Source organism: Perca fluviatilis, chromosome 6 (assembly GCF_010015445.1).
Source record: "Perca fluviatilis chromosome 6, GENO_Pfluv_1.0, whole genome shotgun sequence".
NCBI classification, from domain to species: Eukaryota; Metazoa; Chordata; class Actinopteri; order Perciformes; family Percidae; genus Perca; species Perca fluviatilis.
In genome coordinates, this window is record NC_053117.1 from 22745903 (window position 1) to 22764886 (window position 18984).

The 18984-nt window shown below is 41.3% G+C and overlaps 2 protein-coding genes across 6 annotated transcripts in view; both read left to right on the forward strand.

Moving 5' to 3' along the window:
• Nucleotides 1-8848, forward strand: part of grid2 (glutamate receptor, ionotropic, delta 2) — a 631716-nt gene extending 622868 nt beyond the window's left edge. For 3 of the 5 annotated variants that reach the window (XM_039803353.1, XM_039803354.1, XM_039803351.1), the window contains one exon: nt 5653-6111. In XM_039803353.1, the coding sequence (XP_039659287.1) occupies nt 5653-6111 (459 nt within the window). Of the gene's footprint in view, nt 1-2757; nt 3015-5652 lie in introns of all 5 variants that reach the window. The other 2 variants (XM_039803352.1, XM_039803350.1) reach the window with 2 other exon arrangements.
• A 3360-nt stretch (nt 8849-12208) lies between these two features.
• Nucleotides 12209-14935, forward strand: atoh1a (atonal bHLH transcription factor 1a). Its single transcript, XM_039802296.1, has 2 exons — nt 12209-13006; nt 13306-14935. Exons 1-2 carry the CDS (start codon nt 12745-12747, stop codon nt 14163-14165), a joined length of 1122 nt encoding a protein of 373 aa, XP_039658230.1. The 5' UTR covers nt 12209-12744; the 3' UTR covers nt 14166-14935.
• The last annotated feature ends 4049 nt before the right edge of the window (nt 14936-18984 follow it).

Consider the following 18984-nt stretch of genomic DNA (forward strand, 5'->3'; position numbering starts at 1 on the left):
ATTAACTCCACTAGACGCCTCGCTCTCTGTCAGTTTAAATGAAGAACGTGTTGGCCTCTGTCACAGGGAATGCTAACACCACTTGAGATCATCACACTGAGCCAAGAGCATGCAGCTCCTTGTGCATTTTTGCAAACTTCACATTAAATAGGAAAGCCTGGTGACCCACTCTTTATGCCTGGGCCTGGAAAACTTGCCTTAGTAAGATTCATTGGCACCAGGATTATGAATTGGGAGTGCAGACTTGGAATGAGGACTCTACTTCCAATGTGAGTTACTGTGTCCAGAAAGACTTACTGTTCATAGATATTTCAGGCTAATATCAGCCTCATAGGAATACACGTTTTTCTTTACTATTATTGAATGTATTATGGCAGACTGACAATATTCCTTTTGAACCATAATGACAATTGTGGAAATCACTAAAACCATGGTGTTACATTCAACATTCAAAATTAACTTGCGCACTACCTGATCTAACTCCCCTTGGCTTAATCTAAAATGAGCAAGTGCACAAATGTAAAAAGGGTTAGTGCAGGTTGAGTGCAGTTGGGCCTCAATTGTCAAAGATGTTTGTTGAATAAAATCTATGGATTATATATTCAAAAGTACACTAACAGTGCTCATTTTTCCTCCTTGAAGATGACAAACAGCTTTCCCTGTATGGCTGCTTTTACAGTAACGCACACACACCACTGAGCTCACTCTCACACATGCGTGCATACACATCATCTTTGCCTCACGTTTAGCTTGCCTCTTCAGTCACTTCAGTCTTGTGTCAATATAACGAATGCTCAAACTTTATGTCAGATATGCCATATCATGAAACCCATAAACGCAAGATATGTTTGTTCAGTTTGTTTTCAACTTGCTTCATAATCCCCGATGGTTTTCAGATCATGCTCTCAGTGACCTATACAGGACTTAAGATGGTCATGTTTCACTTAAACTCAGTTAACACTGGCACACATCATGACTGTGTTCATCCATTAGATTATATGACCAAAACACCATCCCCACCTGCCACACACATGCTTCCTGTATAAATGAAAGTCCCCAAATTCACTGCTCAAACTTAAATCCAACTAAGATGTTTTTGTGTCTCTGTGTTTCTTATACATACTAAAACATACATAACCAAACACTGTAATGTCTGTACATGCCTTTACATTCATTGCTGTAAAGCTGTGGCAACTGCTTTTAAATGTAAGCTAGTCTATATGTCAGTGTTTGTGTCTGTGTTATGGGTCTGTGTTATGTGTTGTGGAATGGCTGACATTGCTATGTATGAGGCTGCTTCTCAATGTGAACAGTTTGCTTCTACTGGGCTTATTCACTCACAAACGCAAAAACACATATTTCCTCAGAGTCACCAATGATGTATCATGATTGAGCACATTTGACAAGGATATGCACACAAAATAAAGGACTATGTATTAAAAGTCATCCCTGCTGTCTTGGGATCTTTGATAGTTCACATATTAGTTTACTGAATTTTGAGGACAGTGAACTACAGTTCTTACATCCTGAATATATCCCATTTGATAACACATAAATGTGCATTTTACCTACATGTTTTGGAAATTAGTCATCTTCCTCCGTATTGCTACTGTCTTACTGTGCTCAAAAACATCTGAACTCATTTTGGGTTGGTGCCTGAGTGGGTGATATCTGGGCATGTTTGTAACGATAGTACTGTATATCTAAGGAAAATGGATCAAGGTTCCCCTTAACATCGCTTTGGAAGTTATAGTCTACATTTTAACATCTTGATTCTTTTGACAAGCTATTTCCAGATGAGTGTCTGAGGCCCATTTCATTCATAACAGGGCGGCTGTATTGCTTTACCCTTTTGGCCTATATATATATGTGCCACGAAAAGTTTGTATGAAAGAGTTCTGCCATTGGAATCACCCCACATCTCTAAAAGTTCAAAATTGAGAGTAACTATACCGCTGCATATTTACAAAATACAAATGATTTTTTTTGTCAGAACTCTTCCATAATGGTAACGTCTGTGGTTTTGACCATGTCTGATAATTCATATAATCCATGTAGGTTTAGCATGAGAAGAGCGGGCACTTCCTTGTGTATCATCTCCTTTGGTACACCTAAAACAGCTGACCTCTTCTTTTTGAAGTGTGTGGTTTGGATGGGAATTGCCAGCCTACTCGTTCTAACGCTATATATAAAATGATCTGTGTCACTGTGGCTCAAAGCTCTCATATTTCCTTTTTGTTTTGTTTTTGTAGATAAGTACTCTGTGTTGAGGGGTGTAGCGGGCGAGAGGGGGAGAGAGAGAGGGAAAGAGCAGTACAAAATGCCATTTAAACATCTCCCCTCTCCAGGTATATAACGACGTGTGAATGTCTCTCTGAAGACACAACACAGAACGACCTGCTTAACTGTGTGTGCTGACTGACTGCCGTGTCTTTTTTCTCGCTCACCCCCCACCCGTCTGTCTCTCCAATTGACTTCTCTCTCTCCTCCACCTTACAATCCTGCCATCTGCCTGATCTTGTCTGTCACTCATCCCTTCTCTGTCTCTGCCCGTCTGCTGATTGTCTGCCTGTGTGTCTATTTGGCTTCATTTTTTGGCTTGTTTTAATCGTCCCACTCAACTTGCATGCACACAAATACACAAACACATTTATATGAATTACTCCACATATCTCTCCCCTCACCCTCTCTCTCTCGCTCTCTCTCTCTCCTGTCCTCTTTGCTCACACCCACATGCACGTCACACACCCACACCAGACGCAGGCAGATGGCCCATCTGTCAGACAAGCTGCTGATCCTTGCCCTCACAGCCCCAACGAGCACCCTCTGACCCTGGGTGGTCAGAACCAGAACCCCAACACCACTGCCCCCACCGCCACCCATTACCAGCCCCCAGCATGCTGCGACATTCCCTGTGCCCTGATCGTGCAGCACTCCTATGAACCCAGCAACCCCTCCGAGCTCACCCCCAAAATGAGAATGACCACCTTTACCACCTCACCTCCCACCCCAAGGTTATATATACAATAGAGGATAGAAATAAAGCATTGGTTAGTCATGCTTGAAGACAGATGCTGTTAGAAATGTAATGATATATGACTAATAATGTATTAAGAGGAATGATGGCCAATAAGGAGCAGAGTTAAAACTTTGGTGTTCAAAGTAAAAGCAAAGCTCTCTGCTTAAAGCAAATGTACCTCTTTCAAAAACCTTTATGTACCTGTTGCCAGTTTACTATGTGTGCAATGATGCCTTTCTGCCATTAGAGGGTGCTGTCTCTCTATCTAGAAGCAAATAGAGCATCATCTTTGACCAGATAGTTAAAGTTACAAGCTCTGTAAAGTTATATATGCAGGTAAAGCCTTTAATTAAGTATTTATTTTATGTAACACAGATATTTTGCAAAACCTCATATTACAAAATGAAGCCAAAAAACATTTTGTGGTGTAAAATGTGGCTTTGTTCTCCAAAATAAAGCCTTTGCGTTACACAATAAATTAGAGATATATGTATATTTAAATACATTTCAGACAGAGATCCATTATTTTATTAATGTCAGTACAGGTTATGATCATTTGGGTGATCCAGGGTTGACTTCTCTTTTGTAATGTTACAGTTGGCATTATAATGAAGGAAAACATCTCTTTACAGTAATATAAATGCAGTGAGGGCCTGCCACTTTTTTCCACAGAAACCTTCCACTTATCCTTGCCTTGGTCCCTTTCGATCACTCCTCGTAGTAACCCATTAGTGTCCTTTAACTGACAGCAGACTGACCATTTGTGATACACTCTTCTCTTTGATTTCCCTTAATTTCTTTTGGTACCAACTCTACCCTTTGGATATCCCCTCCTTCAAACGTTTAGTGTGTGTATGATAGTGTCACGACAAACACTAGTGCCCCCTCGTCCTCTCCTTCCTCCCACTGCCCCCTCCTTAGATGGCAACCAGGGGGCACCACTGTTGGTCCCCTCTGTCATTGAGCTACATACAGTAGGTCCAGAGCCCCCGCCAGACTCCCCAGACCCGAAGGACACGGTCAGTAACTCTATCGTTACCCCCAATATTGTGACTCCCCTCCTCACAACACCCTGTTTGACTTTACCCAAATAATGTTTTAATGAAATGTGATACAGCAAAATGAGACACCTAAAATGATGTGACATCCTACCCTTCCCACCACCTACCTCTGAGACCCTTACAGTACCTTCCATAAAGCCAGAGAAGCCCATTGCCACATATATGTGGACAATGCAAACATTTTAAGAGTTTTGGAAACTCTCTGCGTTACCTTCTAACACCGTTCAGCTAAGCCTTCTCCTCTCTATATCCTCACCTCATTCATTGCGAACTTCGCTCCCTTGCACCCTCTCCAGTAAAAGCATGAAACACCTCTCACTGAGTGTTACCATCCTTTAGACTATGTGGATAAGTTATTTATATGTGAATATATTAATTATAAGTTTCATTTAACATATACTGTAAGTTAAGTTAAAGCTTAAGTTGATGTATGCATTCTGTCTTGGATTTTTTTTAAATTATTAAGACTGTTAAACATTGTTTGATTGAAGTTAAATTGTCTACATTATATGATGCAGTTGATAAATAAGCCATATTGTATGTGGCCTGGAAAAAGAATTCACTTGAAAATGAGATGTCAATCTCAATGTGAATTTTTTGGCATGATGGCCAGAATGCAATAGTGACAAGAAGCAGAAAAAAATACATAAGATAAGGAAGGTTGTTGAGCATTTGGACTGCCTTCTGTAATATAAGTTGTATTTGTAGTGTAATATTATTATATGTACAGTAGACCAAGCACCCTGGAATCGCAGAGCACACAGCATGGTGGCGGTGTGTTTTCTGTGTGTATTCCAGATTATTTGCACTCCCTTAAAAACCTTGTAGAAGTGTGTGTATGTTTCTCTCTTTCAATATCCTGACCACAGCTCAGAGTATGCTTCTCTTCCCTCCATCTTTCCCCTCCTCTCTTTTTCGCACTCTCCCTGCTTCCTGTCACATCATGTTTTCCATGTGACCACCAAACATGTTACTTTTATGTTGTGTCACCCCCACTCTTCCTCTTATTATTGCAATTACCTCAACTTGAATCTCATTTTTAATTGTGCCAAAACCTTTGTTTGGCCACATGCGTGCCATTTTGCCCTCATCATTTCATCACCCTGCCTTGTCCAACGCCTGTCTCTTTCTTTCACTATTATTCTTACTATCCATTTATACTGCTCGGATGGATGACATCCCTATTGCTGACTACAAATACACATCATTCCTTCACTGTTCACTCTCCATTACCTGACTCCTATTTGCGCTCCCCTCACTCCTTTTATTTTACCTCCTCTCCTTTCCTTCCTTTTATCCAACTTTCCTCGATTCATCCCTCTCATATTCCTTCTTACCACCCCATCCCTTATTGTCATCTCTCTCATCCTGTCCTTCTGTTCCCTTCTCCATTTCCCTCACCTACATCTCCATCCTTAAAACACTGACCCTGGATCTTTCTCCTATCCCATCCTTCCTTTCCAACGTCTTCTTTCCCAACTCATATTCTTTCCAATTGCCTTCCCTTTACATTAACCTTTCTTCCCTTCTACCATTTACCATCACCGCTTCCTCTTCTCCCCACACCTGCAGGACGATAAGGAGATCGACCTGGAGCACCTACACCGCCGGGTTAACAGCTTGTGCACCGAGGATGAAAGCCCCCACAAGCAGTTCTCCACCTCTTCCGTCGATTTAACACCCCTTGACATGGATGCGCTGCCTGCCGCACGCCAGGCCCTCGAGCAGATCAGCGATTTCCGCAACACCCACATCACCACCACCACCTTCATCCCCGAGCAGATCCAGACCCTTAGCCGCAGCCTCTCTGCCAAAGCCGTTGCTGGATTTTCCGCTGGTTTCGGTAGCGGTGGCGGGGGCGTCCTCCAGGACCACCGAACTGGTGGGGTGGGCCCTTTCAGGCAGAGGGCCCCCAACGGTGGCTTCTTCCGCAGCCCCATTAAAACAATGTCCTCCATCCCCTACCAGCCCACAGGTCCAGGACCCAACTTTGGATATGGCAATGATCCAGACAGGGGCACCTCTATATGAGGAGTTGCTAAGGATACGATTGGTTGAGGAGGAAGAGTAGGAGGAGGAGCAGAAGGAGGTGAGGTGGCTACGGTCGGTCATGGGATGGTAGAACAAATACATTATGGCTAAGCTAAAAAGTCAGAGGATATAGATGTGTACATAGGGATCTTTATGCTTTCAGTTTCTGTTTGGGTGTTTCCAGGGGGGGTCCATTTTGTATGTGGAGAAGACGAAGGAGGTGGAGGTCTATTGGGGCGTTCCTTATCCTCCTGCAAACCATGTTGGTGAGGTGCAAAAAGGGAAGGGGGCTTGAATCTTTGCTTTATTGTTGTTGTTCTTGTGATTGTTTGGGGGATTATTTTTAGGGATATGTGTGAAAGGGGAACTTTTTTATTGCTTCTGTTTTATGATATGAGGACTGCCTCATGTAATGGAGATCTGCTGAAATGACCTGATTATTATTATCTAAACCCCACCTCGGAGGGTTTAGTTTATACTACTGCAACCACAGGAAACGCTTCTATATTCCTGTGAGCTCCAGGACTGCCAGTGGTGGATGACTGGTGTTGTTGTGAGCCAATAAACAACTCCAAGGGGGTCACACTAATAAGCAATTATTGAGTTGTTATTTTATGAAGGCGTATATAACAATAGTTTTGTCCGTAGCCCTGGGAATACATACAGCAGCCCCTTGTAGTTTTGAAAAGGCCCCATCTAAGTGAATATCGGAAGATTTCACTTCTCCAGTTTTACTCTGCCTTTTCGCTATGTGGGAGTCCATACTGAGTTTCCTCTTCTCTGGTGTCGTTTCACCAATACCTGGGGTTCTAAATGTGTTATCATCTCCAAGGTGGTGTCCACACGGTGGCCTGACTAGACCTAAGACATTACAGCTGAACACATGCTGACCCCATCACAGTGCATCGTTCTGAAACCTGCTGAAATGCCATGACAGTGCAACAATATGACACTGGATCACCAGTTTGGTGTGTTGATCTAAAACTATTTCTGCCATTTTGGTGCATCAGCCTGAAACAGTTTTCACCACGTTGATGCACATTAAAGACTCTTTGTCAACCCCACTGCACTGTACCAGTGCCCACAGACCTGTAAGTGATTGTATGTAGATCTGAGCTTTTCTTTTCTCACCTGTACTGTGCTATCTGCTTTTCAAGTCAAGGTGAGATCCTCTAATCAGACTCTCAGAGGGATAGTAAAAAGGGATGATACAAAAAACAACCTAAAGAAAAGAAAACATGAAATACAAGCCGAAAGACTTCAAAAAGCTAATGCTTATTATATGTCTTTTATTGAATTTTGTTTTTGAAGAAAAATAATAGATTTTAATGCGTGGAATGTGTTTTGGTCAGGAAGTACAAAAAAAAATAACATTGTTCTGAGCTGTCTACTTGTTTTTTTCTCTCAGCAAACTTTGAAAAACTGCTAAATGAGTGCTGTAGTCTCTGGTTTTGCATCATTAAGTCATTCAAACTTTTACTTTTGATTTTTTTGTTTTGCTTAAATTTACTGATGCCATAGCCCGAGTGTTTAAAAGATAAAAGCTCATTCTGTAAGGTCATGTCATGTTCCGAGTTCATTAATCACTTCTTATCCAGGTTCAAGTGGTGAGCGTATATTTTGTGTTGAGGAGAAGCCATTGCAACACCATCTTCAGTACAGGCCTTATATGTCAACTAGCTAGCTGTACCCTCCCGACTTCCAGTCAAACCCAAGAAATCATAAGTACTGGTGGAAACATTGTAGAGCAGCAAATCAGTGTTTGTGCTTTAGGGTCATGGGAATGTCATGAAGAGTCAACAGCCATTGGAACCCAATGGCTGCCTGTATGAGATGAGTCCGAAATACACTTCTATTTCATATCTGTAATGTTAAGGGTACTGTTTATATAACTTGTTTTTTTAAAGTGCCAATTAATTAAAAGGAGACCATTAAGGTGCATTTAGGGGTGGGGAAGGGTAATGGTGCATTAAGAGCATTAAAGGAATATTTTGTGGATTAGGGGGTGGGGTGGAAAAATGGAACCAAATCTTTTTCACTAACACTGTATTAATAATTGATAATGGTAGTTGTTTAGAACAAGTTTTCAGTTTGTTATCTTTAAGAACTAAACCCGCAAAATGTTGTGCGTAGAAACTCAGTCAAGCCACAGTGTTTTGAAGCAAGCATTCTTAGGCATTCTTTTCTTATATTAGGCTACAGTATGGCTATTGAATGACAAATAGGACACAGACATTTAAAAGGTTTTATTTAGTATAAATGAAAGAGACATTATAAAAATGTATATTTTACATGTCGATGCTATTTTTGTTTAACAAAAACAAAAGAGTATATCATGATGAACTTTAGTGTTGAGTTTAGCAGTCACATTACAGCATTTGGTTTTCCCTTGTTCTGCCCATGGTCAACATAAACACAAACTCTTTGCTTTTCTCATGTCATCCTGAGTTCATTTTATTATTTGCTTGTTAAATGACTAAAAGTGGCAAGTTGATTAAAAAGAAAGCATGCACAAACTTGCTCTTGTGCTATCTGTTAACATTTTTTTAATTTCATACATAGAACTACAGGATTTACTTAATCATTTTGAAAAATTTATGATGTACAGTATTTAATATAGGCCTATTTTGTTGTATGTGTTGCATATTATTCAAAAATCTGAACAAACTGGGGCATCTGTTACAAGTGGCAAAGCTTTCTGTGTATAATTTGTCTAATAAACAGGTTTTCTACAGTGGGATGGTATTTGTTGTTTTTGCTAACCTGGATAACCATAATGTGAAAGGTGATACATTTCAGTCCATGTCCAATGCCCATCATCTCATTTATCAACAAACTGTGAAACTCTAAAGATAGATGTGCCTTTTATAAAATGTTGGTCATTGGTGAGGTACCAATGACCAGCATTTTATAAAAGTAAAATTTGTGTCACAAACAATTTATTTTGGTGAAGAGGGGCTCCAGAAGACTTAACTTCTTCCTTTTCTAGACAAAAAGTTTCTCCTCTCCACAGTGTTCTGTTTTCAATGTGGCTCTTTTCCAGTGGAAATGGTTACTAATCCTGCACACGTCACAAGTTACTGGTAAGTTGACCCAGATAGCGGTAAGTAATCATACTTTCATCAAGAGATTTAGTATGGATTCTCTCCTTCACTCTCTCTTTTCTTTTATTATCCCTAGGCAACGAAGGACATCTGATTTCTTTATGTGAAGTCAGAGAAGAATCCAGAATGATCGGTCAACAAAAGAAAACGTTTCTCAAGAAAAATCCAGTCTTAAGGTTTGAACCTGTAATAATTACGAACTAACCTGGTATTTGGGGGGGATTGATTGATTCAGGCAGGGTGTCATTTAATAATGGATGAAAAGTAGCTGCAAATCATTAAACCTAATGGATTTAAGGGGTGAAAGGGGAACATACAAATGCCAACCATAACATTTTTAAATGGGTTTGAGTGATCTGAGATGATTTTATGTGTGAAATGGATTTTTGGTTCAAGCATGAGCTAAGCTTTTGTGCCTTTCACTTCAAAGGCCTGTGTGCTGCTGTTAACAGCTGGATATACACACTGCTAGGGACGACTGCTGTCAAGTTCAATGGAGCACAACATTGTAGTTCTCCAGTTCAACCAGAGAGTGGCACTATTTAGCCCACCCAACGTTTAGAGATCTCCCCATTTCTTGACTCAGTCTGTGCTTTATAACAAGATGAATGGCAGACAATGCCCACATTATTGGAAATTAATGAAAGAAATTAAGATGTTGATGGTGCTTTGAATTCCATTGGACACAACTGAGTGACAACCAACTTGACGTCAAGCTAGACATTTTCTTATTGTACAAAGTAGTGTTTAAAGTCAACATCTATCTACAGTATGTAGCCTTTAATCATCATGGGTATCTAAATTCCACCGTATGGAGAGTTAACCTGTACCTAAAGTCCTTCTGCTCTTCTTTTTGTTTGGCGGAAGTTCACTTGCATCTAAAACGTTTTTATAGTTGTAGGGAAGTTGCTAAGTTGCTGTGGAAGAACTATCTAGGTCTTTTACTTAAGCAAAAGTAGAAATACAAACATTGCACACTGCATTCATAATTGAAGTAAGTAAACGTACATTAGCAAAGTGTAGGCCTGCTTGAGGTATCTAAACAGTGTTATCCTACATAATTGGATAAGTACTAATCAACACTTAACAGCATCAACATGTAAGTATAGCATTATAATGTTGCAGCTGGTTGGGGTGATGTTAAGTTGAATAAACATTTTAAACCATGATAACACATCATACTTTTTAAATTGATAATATATTGGCTATGTGTTGATCTTCAAAGTAACTTAAGCAGTCAGATAAAGGGCTTTCATCAAAGACCATACCATGGAATAAGTGAGGTTAGGAAAGGCTACAGTTGAGTTTTGAAATCCCTGTCCAACTGCCCTCACCCTGGTCTCGTGCCCGTCGCGCCCCTGTCTCCCGGGAGATGGGAATGAGAAGCGGCAGCACGCAGACTCCTCTCGCGCATTGGAATGGGAGCCTCCCTCCCCTTTCCCTCGAGGAGCCCCCCAGGCGTGACCAATGGAACATAGAGTCTCCATTGTGGCTGCGACACTTTAATAATCGCCAGCTACAATATCCAACCTGTCGGTAGCTTCAGGAGCCCGGCCCGGCCCGTTGGATGGGGGGGGGGGGGCTTGTAGGTGGGAAGAGGGGGCGAACGCTCGGCGCCAGACCTCTAGCCCGCAAGACGTCCCCATGATGAATACATGAATAAAAACTAGAAAAGATTGATGTCGGGTTATCTCTGAAATTATAGGATTCTTCCCACAAATTGTGTTACCCACGATTTCCAGCTCCCCTTGTTTGAGGATTCTTGTCTTTTCAGAATAAACCCCATCTTTCTAACCATTCTTAACATAGCCTATTTTTTATTTATTTTTTCCCAAAAGTGCGATGTTTAAGTGATAGGATATCCTGCTGTTTGTATGTTTGTCCTGAATTGTGTGATTAGGTCATTTAATGTTGTGAAAACTTGGACTGGGCAGGGTAGTAACAGGTATGCTAACCCCTCCTTGATCATCGTGCCTCATACATTGGGCTACTGTATTTAACCTATAGCTGAGGTTGTATTACAGTATAACCTTCTTATCCTAAATCGACCGTGGCAATTAGGTTAAATAGACAATTTCCACCCAGCAATTAGCCCATTGTTCATTAGGCCTAAAGTTTGCATCTCAGTAAGCATGGTCCCTTTGATCAGTAGACTTCAGTTGGGTCCCTATAGCTATAATTTGTTCTAAGTTTGTTTTTCTGCCTGAAGGCCTATCCAATCTTTTCTCTTAACTTATGTTCTTATTGGAATCTGTGATAATAAATGAACTGGAAATAATTGCCACTGCTTAAGTAGGCCTAGGCTACGCGCGTGTGTGTGTGTGTGTGTGTGTGTGTGTGTGTGTGTGTGTGTGTGTGTGTGTGTGTGTGTGTGTGTGTGTGTGTGTGTGTGTTTTCTCCTCGCTGAATCCAGTTGCAATCGCGCACCACTTTCAGCTCGTGTCAGGAAACAGTGTTGAGCGCGAGACCCCAGCTCATGTTTCCGTTCCCTGTGAAGCTTTTTACCGACAGGGCGTTCCGAGAGGTGGATCAAAAGGTTTTAGACCCGCTACAAAAGAAAAATGGAAATTGGAGATGATCTTTTAGAATGAATGAATTGACAATGAGCGCGCGAGCTCCAGGAGCCGCATTTTTTTATTTTATTTTTTGCATCTTTTTGTTTTATAGCTGACTTTTGGTCAACTTTAGGTTACTAAGTTACTACTTACTAAGTTTCTCCCTCAACGTTGTTAATTTCTACAATCCATTCCCTGTATTTGTGTCACTGTTGAGGCGTGCAATGCAGGTATTTTCTAAATTTAATAAGATCTACTGTGAAGCCCCATGGCTACTGAGTTGATTTGTGTGAAATATTTTGTTAAATGACTTCCTTTCAGTAGTCTCAACTATTGACAGTGTCTGTGTTGCCTTGCTCTTTGGAGTTGGGGGGGGGGGGTATAGGCTACTGGTGAAAAACTAGTCAGGTTTTACTGCTGCCAATGGGATGCAAACTTGAATGCAGCCTTGCACAGCGCACAGGAACCAGTTCAGACAGTTGAGGATGGCCAATTAACCCTTTTCGGATCTATCGTCTTCCTTCCCCCCCTCTTGCGATGTGACAGACACACGAACAGGTGGGATTCTGTCCCAGCTGCGCACGTCTCGCGCTGTCCACGCTGCCCCCATGCACGTGCGTCCTGTGGGAGGTTCCCCTTACCTCCCTTTGGTTAAACACTCCTTAAACTGTAACGTTATCATAAACAGTCCGGCTTCGGGGGGCCATAATCACCTCTCTCGGGCCTTAGCGAGACTTCTCATTGGACGTCAACACGCGACCAGCGCGAGGAGGGGGGCTCCCAGACGCGTGCCGCCATTTAAACGGACGCCGCGCCTTGAGACACCAGAAAAGTAGTCTCGCACGCGACAGTCATTTTCACGCAGTGCAACAAGCATAGTAGTGCGTGACTCCAAAAACTTTTTCATTTTATTTTATTTTTTAAATATTGTTAGTCGTTTTAACTTTACCTACCTTTTGGGGTCATTTGGAAGCATGGATGTCCGAAGTGTGGAAGACTGGAGCAGAGGCGCAGTCCTTGACCCGCGGCTGCAGAGCCCAGAAGTGGTGAAGAGGGGAGGGGAGCAGCAGCTCGAGGAGCCCCACCACCACGAACCTGGACTGACGCTCGTGGACAGCGGCAGTGACCCACGCGCCTGGCTGGCTCCAGTGCAGCCTTCTGGCACCTGCGCGGCACACGCCACTTCACCCGACTACCTGGGGCATTCGCCCTGCCCGAGCACCGGCTCCTACCACGGTGAGAAACGGCGATTTTTCATTTTCATTTTGGGCAATATCACCTGCAATGGAACATCGAATGCAACAGGCATCTGGCATTTGCAGTGGTCATTAAGTTCTTTTTGGGTGCGCTGAAGGTCTCAAATAGGAATAAGCACTTCAGAGAGCTTAGGTGCAACGTTTATTCTGTACAATTAAAACATTGTTATGCCTTGATTAAGAACTAAAAACACAGCCACAAGAGAAGGCCATGTGCATTTGTTATAGGTTTTGTGGTTAAACCAGACCAGTTCTTAAATATTTGTTTTCATTTTTCAGAGAGTGGTTCCCCGGAGTCCTCGGGCTATCCCAGCCCTCCCAGCTACAGAAAAACTACCAAGAGCCCCTCCTCTTCCTCGCTCAAAGTCAGGGACTTGTGCCGTCTTCAAGGCACGGTCACCGGGCCCGATGAGGAAACATCCACGAGACAGAGAGCCCAGTCTAGCAGACCTACCAACGGGGTCCAGAAGCAGAGGCGCGTGGCCGCCAACGCGCGCGAGAGGAGGCGGATGCACGGGCTCAACCACGCGTTCGACGAGCTGCGCAGCGTAATCCCGGCGTTCGACAACGACAAGAAGCTCTCCAAATATGAAACTCTACAGATGGCGCAGATCTACATCAACGCTCTGGCTGATCTGCTGCAAGGTCCAGTCTCCAACAACAGCAATAGCGAAGTATCCAACAACAACAACAACAACAACAACTCGCCAAAGTGTGACAATATGCTTGCATCCGCCGATGTTTTAGACGGGGCAAAAGACAGGGCTTCCCCGTCCCCTACAGCGTGTAGGACAGCGGCGGCTGAGCCCGCCTCAGGTAGCAGCCTACCTGTCCACATCAGCGGGGTGCCATTCCGCTCCTCCTTCGACGACGGTTCGTTTTCGGCCATGGTTGAAGAAGCGATGCGTTCGCCCTCTCCTTCTTCCTCCACTCGGGCAGGAAGTTCGCTCGCACCGGTCGGAGGTAGGAGGAAAGAGTCTCCCCGGAGCGACGGAGAGTTTTCCCCGCACTCCCACTTCAGTGACTCGGATGAAATAGCGATGGAGCTCCACTCAAGTGAAGAAGATGACCTCTCAGAACTCAAGCTGCGCAGCCACCATAACCATCATCTTCATCGTCATCACACTGTTGCTTTCTGAATGATTAAAAATAAAAAATAAAATAACAGACTATATTAAAGGTTCACTATAGCCTACAACAAAATAATTGTCCGTAAACCGTGTCAATCATGTAGTCTGTTCTGTTTTAAATGTCGTTTTAAGAGGATGGACTTTTTTGCTTTTTCAAAAAAGTCGTGTTCAATTTTTTTTAACAACAATTTTATTTTATCAACTTCTTACATAGTCTTATTATTATTATTATTATTTTTTCTGAAATAGGCTTAATTCGGTTCTGCCAATAGATGTAGCCTATAGCCTATAATTTCCCGTTTCCATGGAGACGTGTCTGGAAGACCCCTCTGCCATGTCGCGCGCAGCACTGCCATGGGTATTTCCCACGCCACTCCGACCAAAAAGCTGTCTTCCACAAAATCATAACTTTATGGATAATTGCTTAGCCTATATTTGATAATGTAAACAATGTTTGTAGCTCTAATATGATTTTTTTGTTTTGATTTATATTTTGATTTGTTAATTTGTATGTAGGCTATAATGTATTTTGCAACTTCAAAAGTTAACAATGTGCACTTTAAAAATATATGAGCCAGAGGCTTACGAAATACGATTTGTGTTTTCAAACCATAAACAATATTGTTGTGCTTTGTTTGATAGTGTAGTACTGCCAATTCCATACAAATAGCCTATTTAAATGTAGCCATCATTGCTGCCTTCTTTTGTATTTTCTTTTGTATCTTCAGATGAACTTGTGTGTCTTTTGCTTTCACTGGATGAGATAAATTGACATGTATTTATTCCTGATATGTTTTATTTGATTTAAATTTTTATAATTCCTTAGTTCAATTTGCTGAAAAAAAGCTATCTTTTTGCCATTCATTGTTATGTTAATTTGATTTTGGGAATAAAAAGCAAACGAAAATGTAATGTTTCTTTGTCTCTGTTGTTACCACTCTTTTATGCTTTTGAAATAAATGTATTTGGATGGATGGCTATTTCATATAGTTTAAGTTTAATCAATATAATAATAATAGTAATAATAATAACAATAACAATAACAATAACAATAATAATAATGATAATAATAATAACAATAACAACATTATTAATAATAATAATTGGTTGTTTGTGATCGTTGGAAAATTAAGTCTGTTAGGACTAGAGCTTGTTATCTCATGGCTTCTATTATAGCGATTAATAACATTATTAATAATAGCCTAATAATAACAATAATACAGTCAATTTGATAAGTAGATAGAGAATAAACATTCATTTTAAAATGGTTTTAACCTGTTACCTAATATTAATTGCATGTAGGCTATTGCATACGACAAAATTCACATCTAGCACCATATAAAATTTGTGAATGTAGACTTTTAATGTAGAATGTAGATGTTTAAAAACGTAGCTGAGTCAGTGAACAAGGCCCTACTAAGTAGCCTAGGCTCAGTGTTATCTCCTGAATCCTAGGAGAACATGTGATGTGGGGGAAATATCTAGCCTATAGGACTACTTCAAACCACATAAGTTGGTATTTTAATTTAATAGAATACCCTATCAACACTTGATCTCCTCTGTAACTTATCGTAAACTAAAAGCAACGTGACACGCGCTCGCTCGCCATATGCTGCAGGTGCACGCGCCCCCTGACCCACAGTCCTGTGATTAAGCGTTCTGAACTGCGATGTTTGTGGCAACTTTGACGCAGGGAAACGCTGCATTAAATTATAGCTAGCCAAAATAAAGTTTTTTTATTATTATTATTTTTTTTCCCCCTGAACTGTTGCCATGTCGTCCATTTGGTGAATACCAGATTTTGGTAATGGGGAGTGTGCATTCATTTCAGGCTATTGTTGGCAGACTCGTGGGCCGAGGTGTTGGATGGCCTCAATGAAGCACGCGCTGTCAGCTGGTGAGCGCTCGCGAGTCCCCACCGTGTCCCCGAGGACCTGACTCGAGAGGGAACACACTTTCTCAACTAAAGAAAACACACACACACACACACACACGTCGGTACACCTCCTCCTCTACTTTTTTCTTTCTCCTTTTTTTCTCTCTCCCCATCAACTCAAACACGCGCATGTGGGCATTCGCACGCACCACGCCCACACTTGCTCTGGTAACCTGTCCTGCTGCGTGACTCAGGCTGAAGTGAGCTTTTTTTTCTCTCCTCTCTCTTTCTCCAACTTATTTCAGACTCGTCTATAATGTGTCAAAAGCCTGGCAGACTCAGGGGCGGGGTACGAAAACGGAAAATAGCCTACTTCCAAATTATTAATGAAACTACCCGAAGTAGGCTAGGCCTACCTTTTTGCTACCTGTCACTGCTCTGTCTCCCACCCACTGTTTTTAGCCAATCAAAACCCGTGCCCCTTCGCTCGCCTCCTGAAGGCAGGGAATAAAGGGAAATATAATGAGGATGCTGTGTTAAATTATTAACAGAATTTGGGCAGGTAGAGCTGTATCTGAGTATGATCAGACAGCCATCTGCGGCGAGTTCGTGTTGCGGTGAAAGCAGATCAAGTTTCAGTAAACACTATAAAGAGATACTGTAGAAATTCAACAGCAAAGTTACTGTACCGTGTTGTACTGTTCTCTGTAAGATAGGCTACAAACGAAACCATTCCCGTATCATTCCGTAGCAGGTTTTGAATAATTACATTTAATGAGGCGCCAGTTAAATCTGTAATAGCCTAGCCTATACGTTTCGTCTCTGATCAGCTCCGATCATTCATGGAGACTATTAATATTTCCTGATATTTTCCTTTAACCGCAAGCTAAAATTGAAACTTTAATGAAACTTTTATACATGTATTCTGCACAAGAAACAGGACAGCGCGTTTTTGTTCCTTCTAATATAGACCGCATTTATATAATTTGTTCATGGTTGTATGCTAATGACCACTAACAAGCTGTATTTGTTTAACCAGTAGTGGTACCTATATAAAGTGGAAGGTAGAAATAGCCATCTTCAACAGGTGGGATGCTGATCAGGTTGAGGTTTCACGCACATTAATTATTTATGCAACACGGACGTTATGAAAAACAACAACAGGGTGGTGGAGTTAGGGAGAACCTGACACGCACTGACGCGTGTGTTGTGAGTAAAAAAATCCACTTTCTGGACAATGTCTTCAACCTTACAACTGTTTCTGACAGTTTTTCTGTTAGTTTTTTGGGGGAAGTTGATTCAACTTATATAGGCCTACCTGTTTGTATGTTCCAGCTCTTGCCTTACCTTTAACTAACACACCCATAACAGCCTCATAAAGACAGTTTTTCTTATCCATCAAATGATGCTGTAAACAACAAGTGGCATATTCAGAAGCTCGGGATCAAGAGGAATTTATCTTTAACTCTTTGTTGTGGCAAATACAATAAGTGCTTCAAGCAAAAAATATATTTACAACCATAAACTGAAACCATGTCCTATGCAAGGAAAACCATTAAAACAAACACTATAAGAACTCAAATAACACACCATGCATAAAAAAAGACCTTTTGCACATAAAAAAACTCATACAGAAAGGTCCAGTGAAGTCAGGGTGTGATAAACAATCTCTAGTCAAGAGGTGTGTTAAATATGTTTTAAGCCTCTGTAGTCATGCTCATTTTAGTAAATAGATTCAGAATATGTGCATTCCACAGCTTCCTTTTTTAATGAAAAGAAAGGCGCTTGCATTTTGTATGAGATATGGGGAGCTGAGCTGTGTGCTGTCCAAAAAGCCACGGGTCTCTCTGGGGACCCAGAACAAAAGGCAGAACTGGGCCATAGTCTCCATCTGCTGTCCCAGAGAGAGAGCGGGAGAGGGTGGCGAGTGAGGACACCATGGGCAGATAGAGACAGAATAATAAGTGAGAGGGAGGGAAAAAGGGTGAGAAGAGACAGCGGCATGGAACATGATGGGTAGTTACAGGGAGTAAGACGAAGCGTTCGATAGATAGATAGATAGATAGATAGATAGATAGATAGATAGATAGATAGATAGATAGATAGATAGATAGATAGATAGATAGATAGATAGATAGATAGATAGATAGATAGATAGATAGATGGATGGATCAGTGTTGTTCAGTTTAATTCAACAACTGTAAATCATTCTAAGGGCTAACAACCATAACTACCCCTTTGTTTAATCTTAACCTTTAAATTACCCTGAAGCCCTCACTTCTCATTAGCCACCCCAGCCCTGTATTATCTTGTACTGTAGCGTAACCAAGTGATCACACAAACACACACAATCCAGCTGTGACACAATGAGCACCTGTTGCATTGCATGCTCCAACTCAGCAGTGCTATTAATTGTTAATGAGTTTCCTTGGTAGTGTTGTGACTCACAGTCACACAAATAGTAGCATTTATATATGCAAAGTTATCTATTGTGTAATATCATTCCAGTGAAATGATTGGGAATGCGTACAAAATGCCTGAAACACAATATTTAGCCTGTAAAATCATAATGCCTTACGTATGTCAGCGGATTTATGCATGCAATGCAGAATTGTAAAATAAACTTGTTTTACATACAAGGTTTACAGTAAGTCACACAATTAAAAACATTAACATCAATGGAGACACTTTAAAAAAAGAAAAGACATAATAAAAAGTTATACTAAAACACAAAGCAACTTAAAGGAAACAACCATACTGTGTGATAAGATCACTCATGGAGTCAGCATCTTGGCACACAAAGATGGTTATCATTACAAAAACAAAGTACTTATACAGGCACAAATAACTACATAATTTTATGTGCAAATCAAGCAATCTATTAACAGTGGGAAAAATGAGCCTTTAGTTCTCTTCCTCTTCAGTTTATCCACTCTAAAGCAGCGTCCGGAG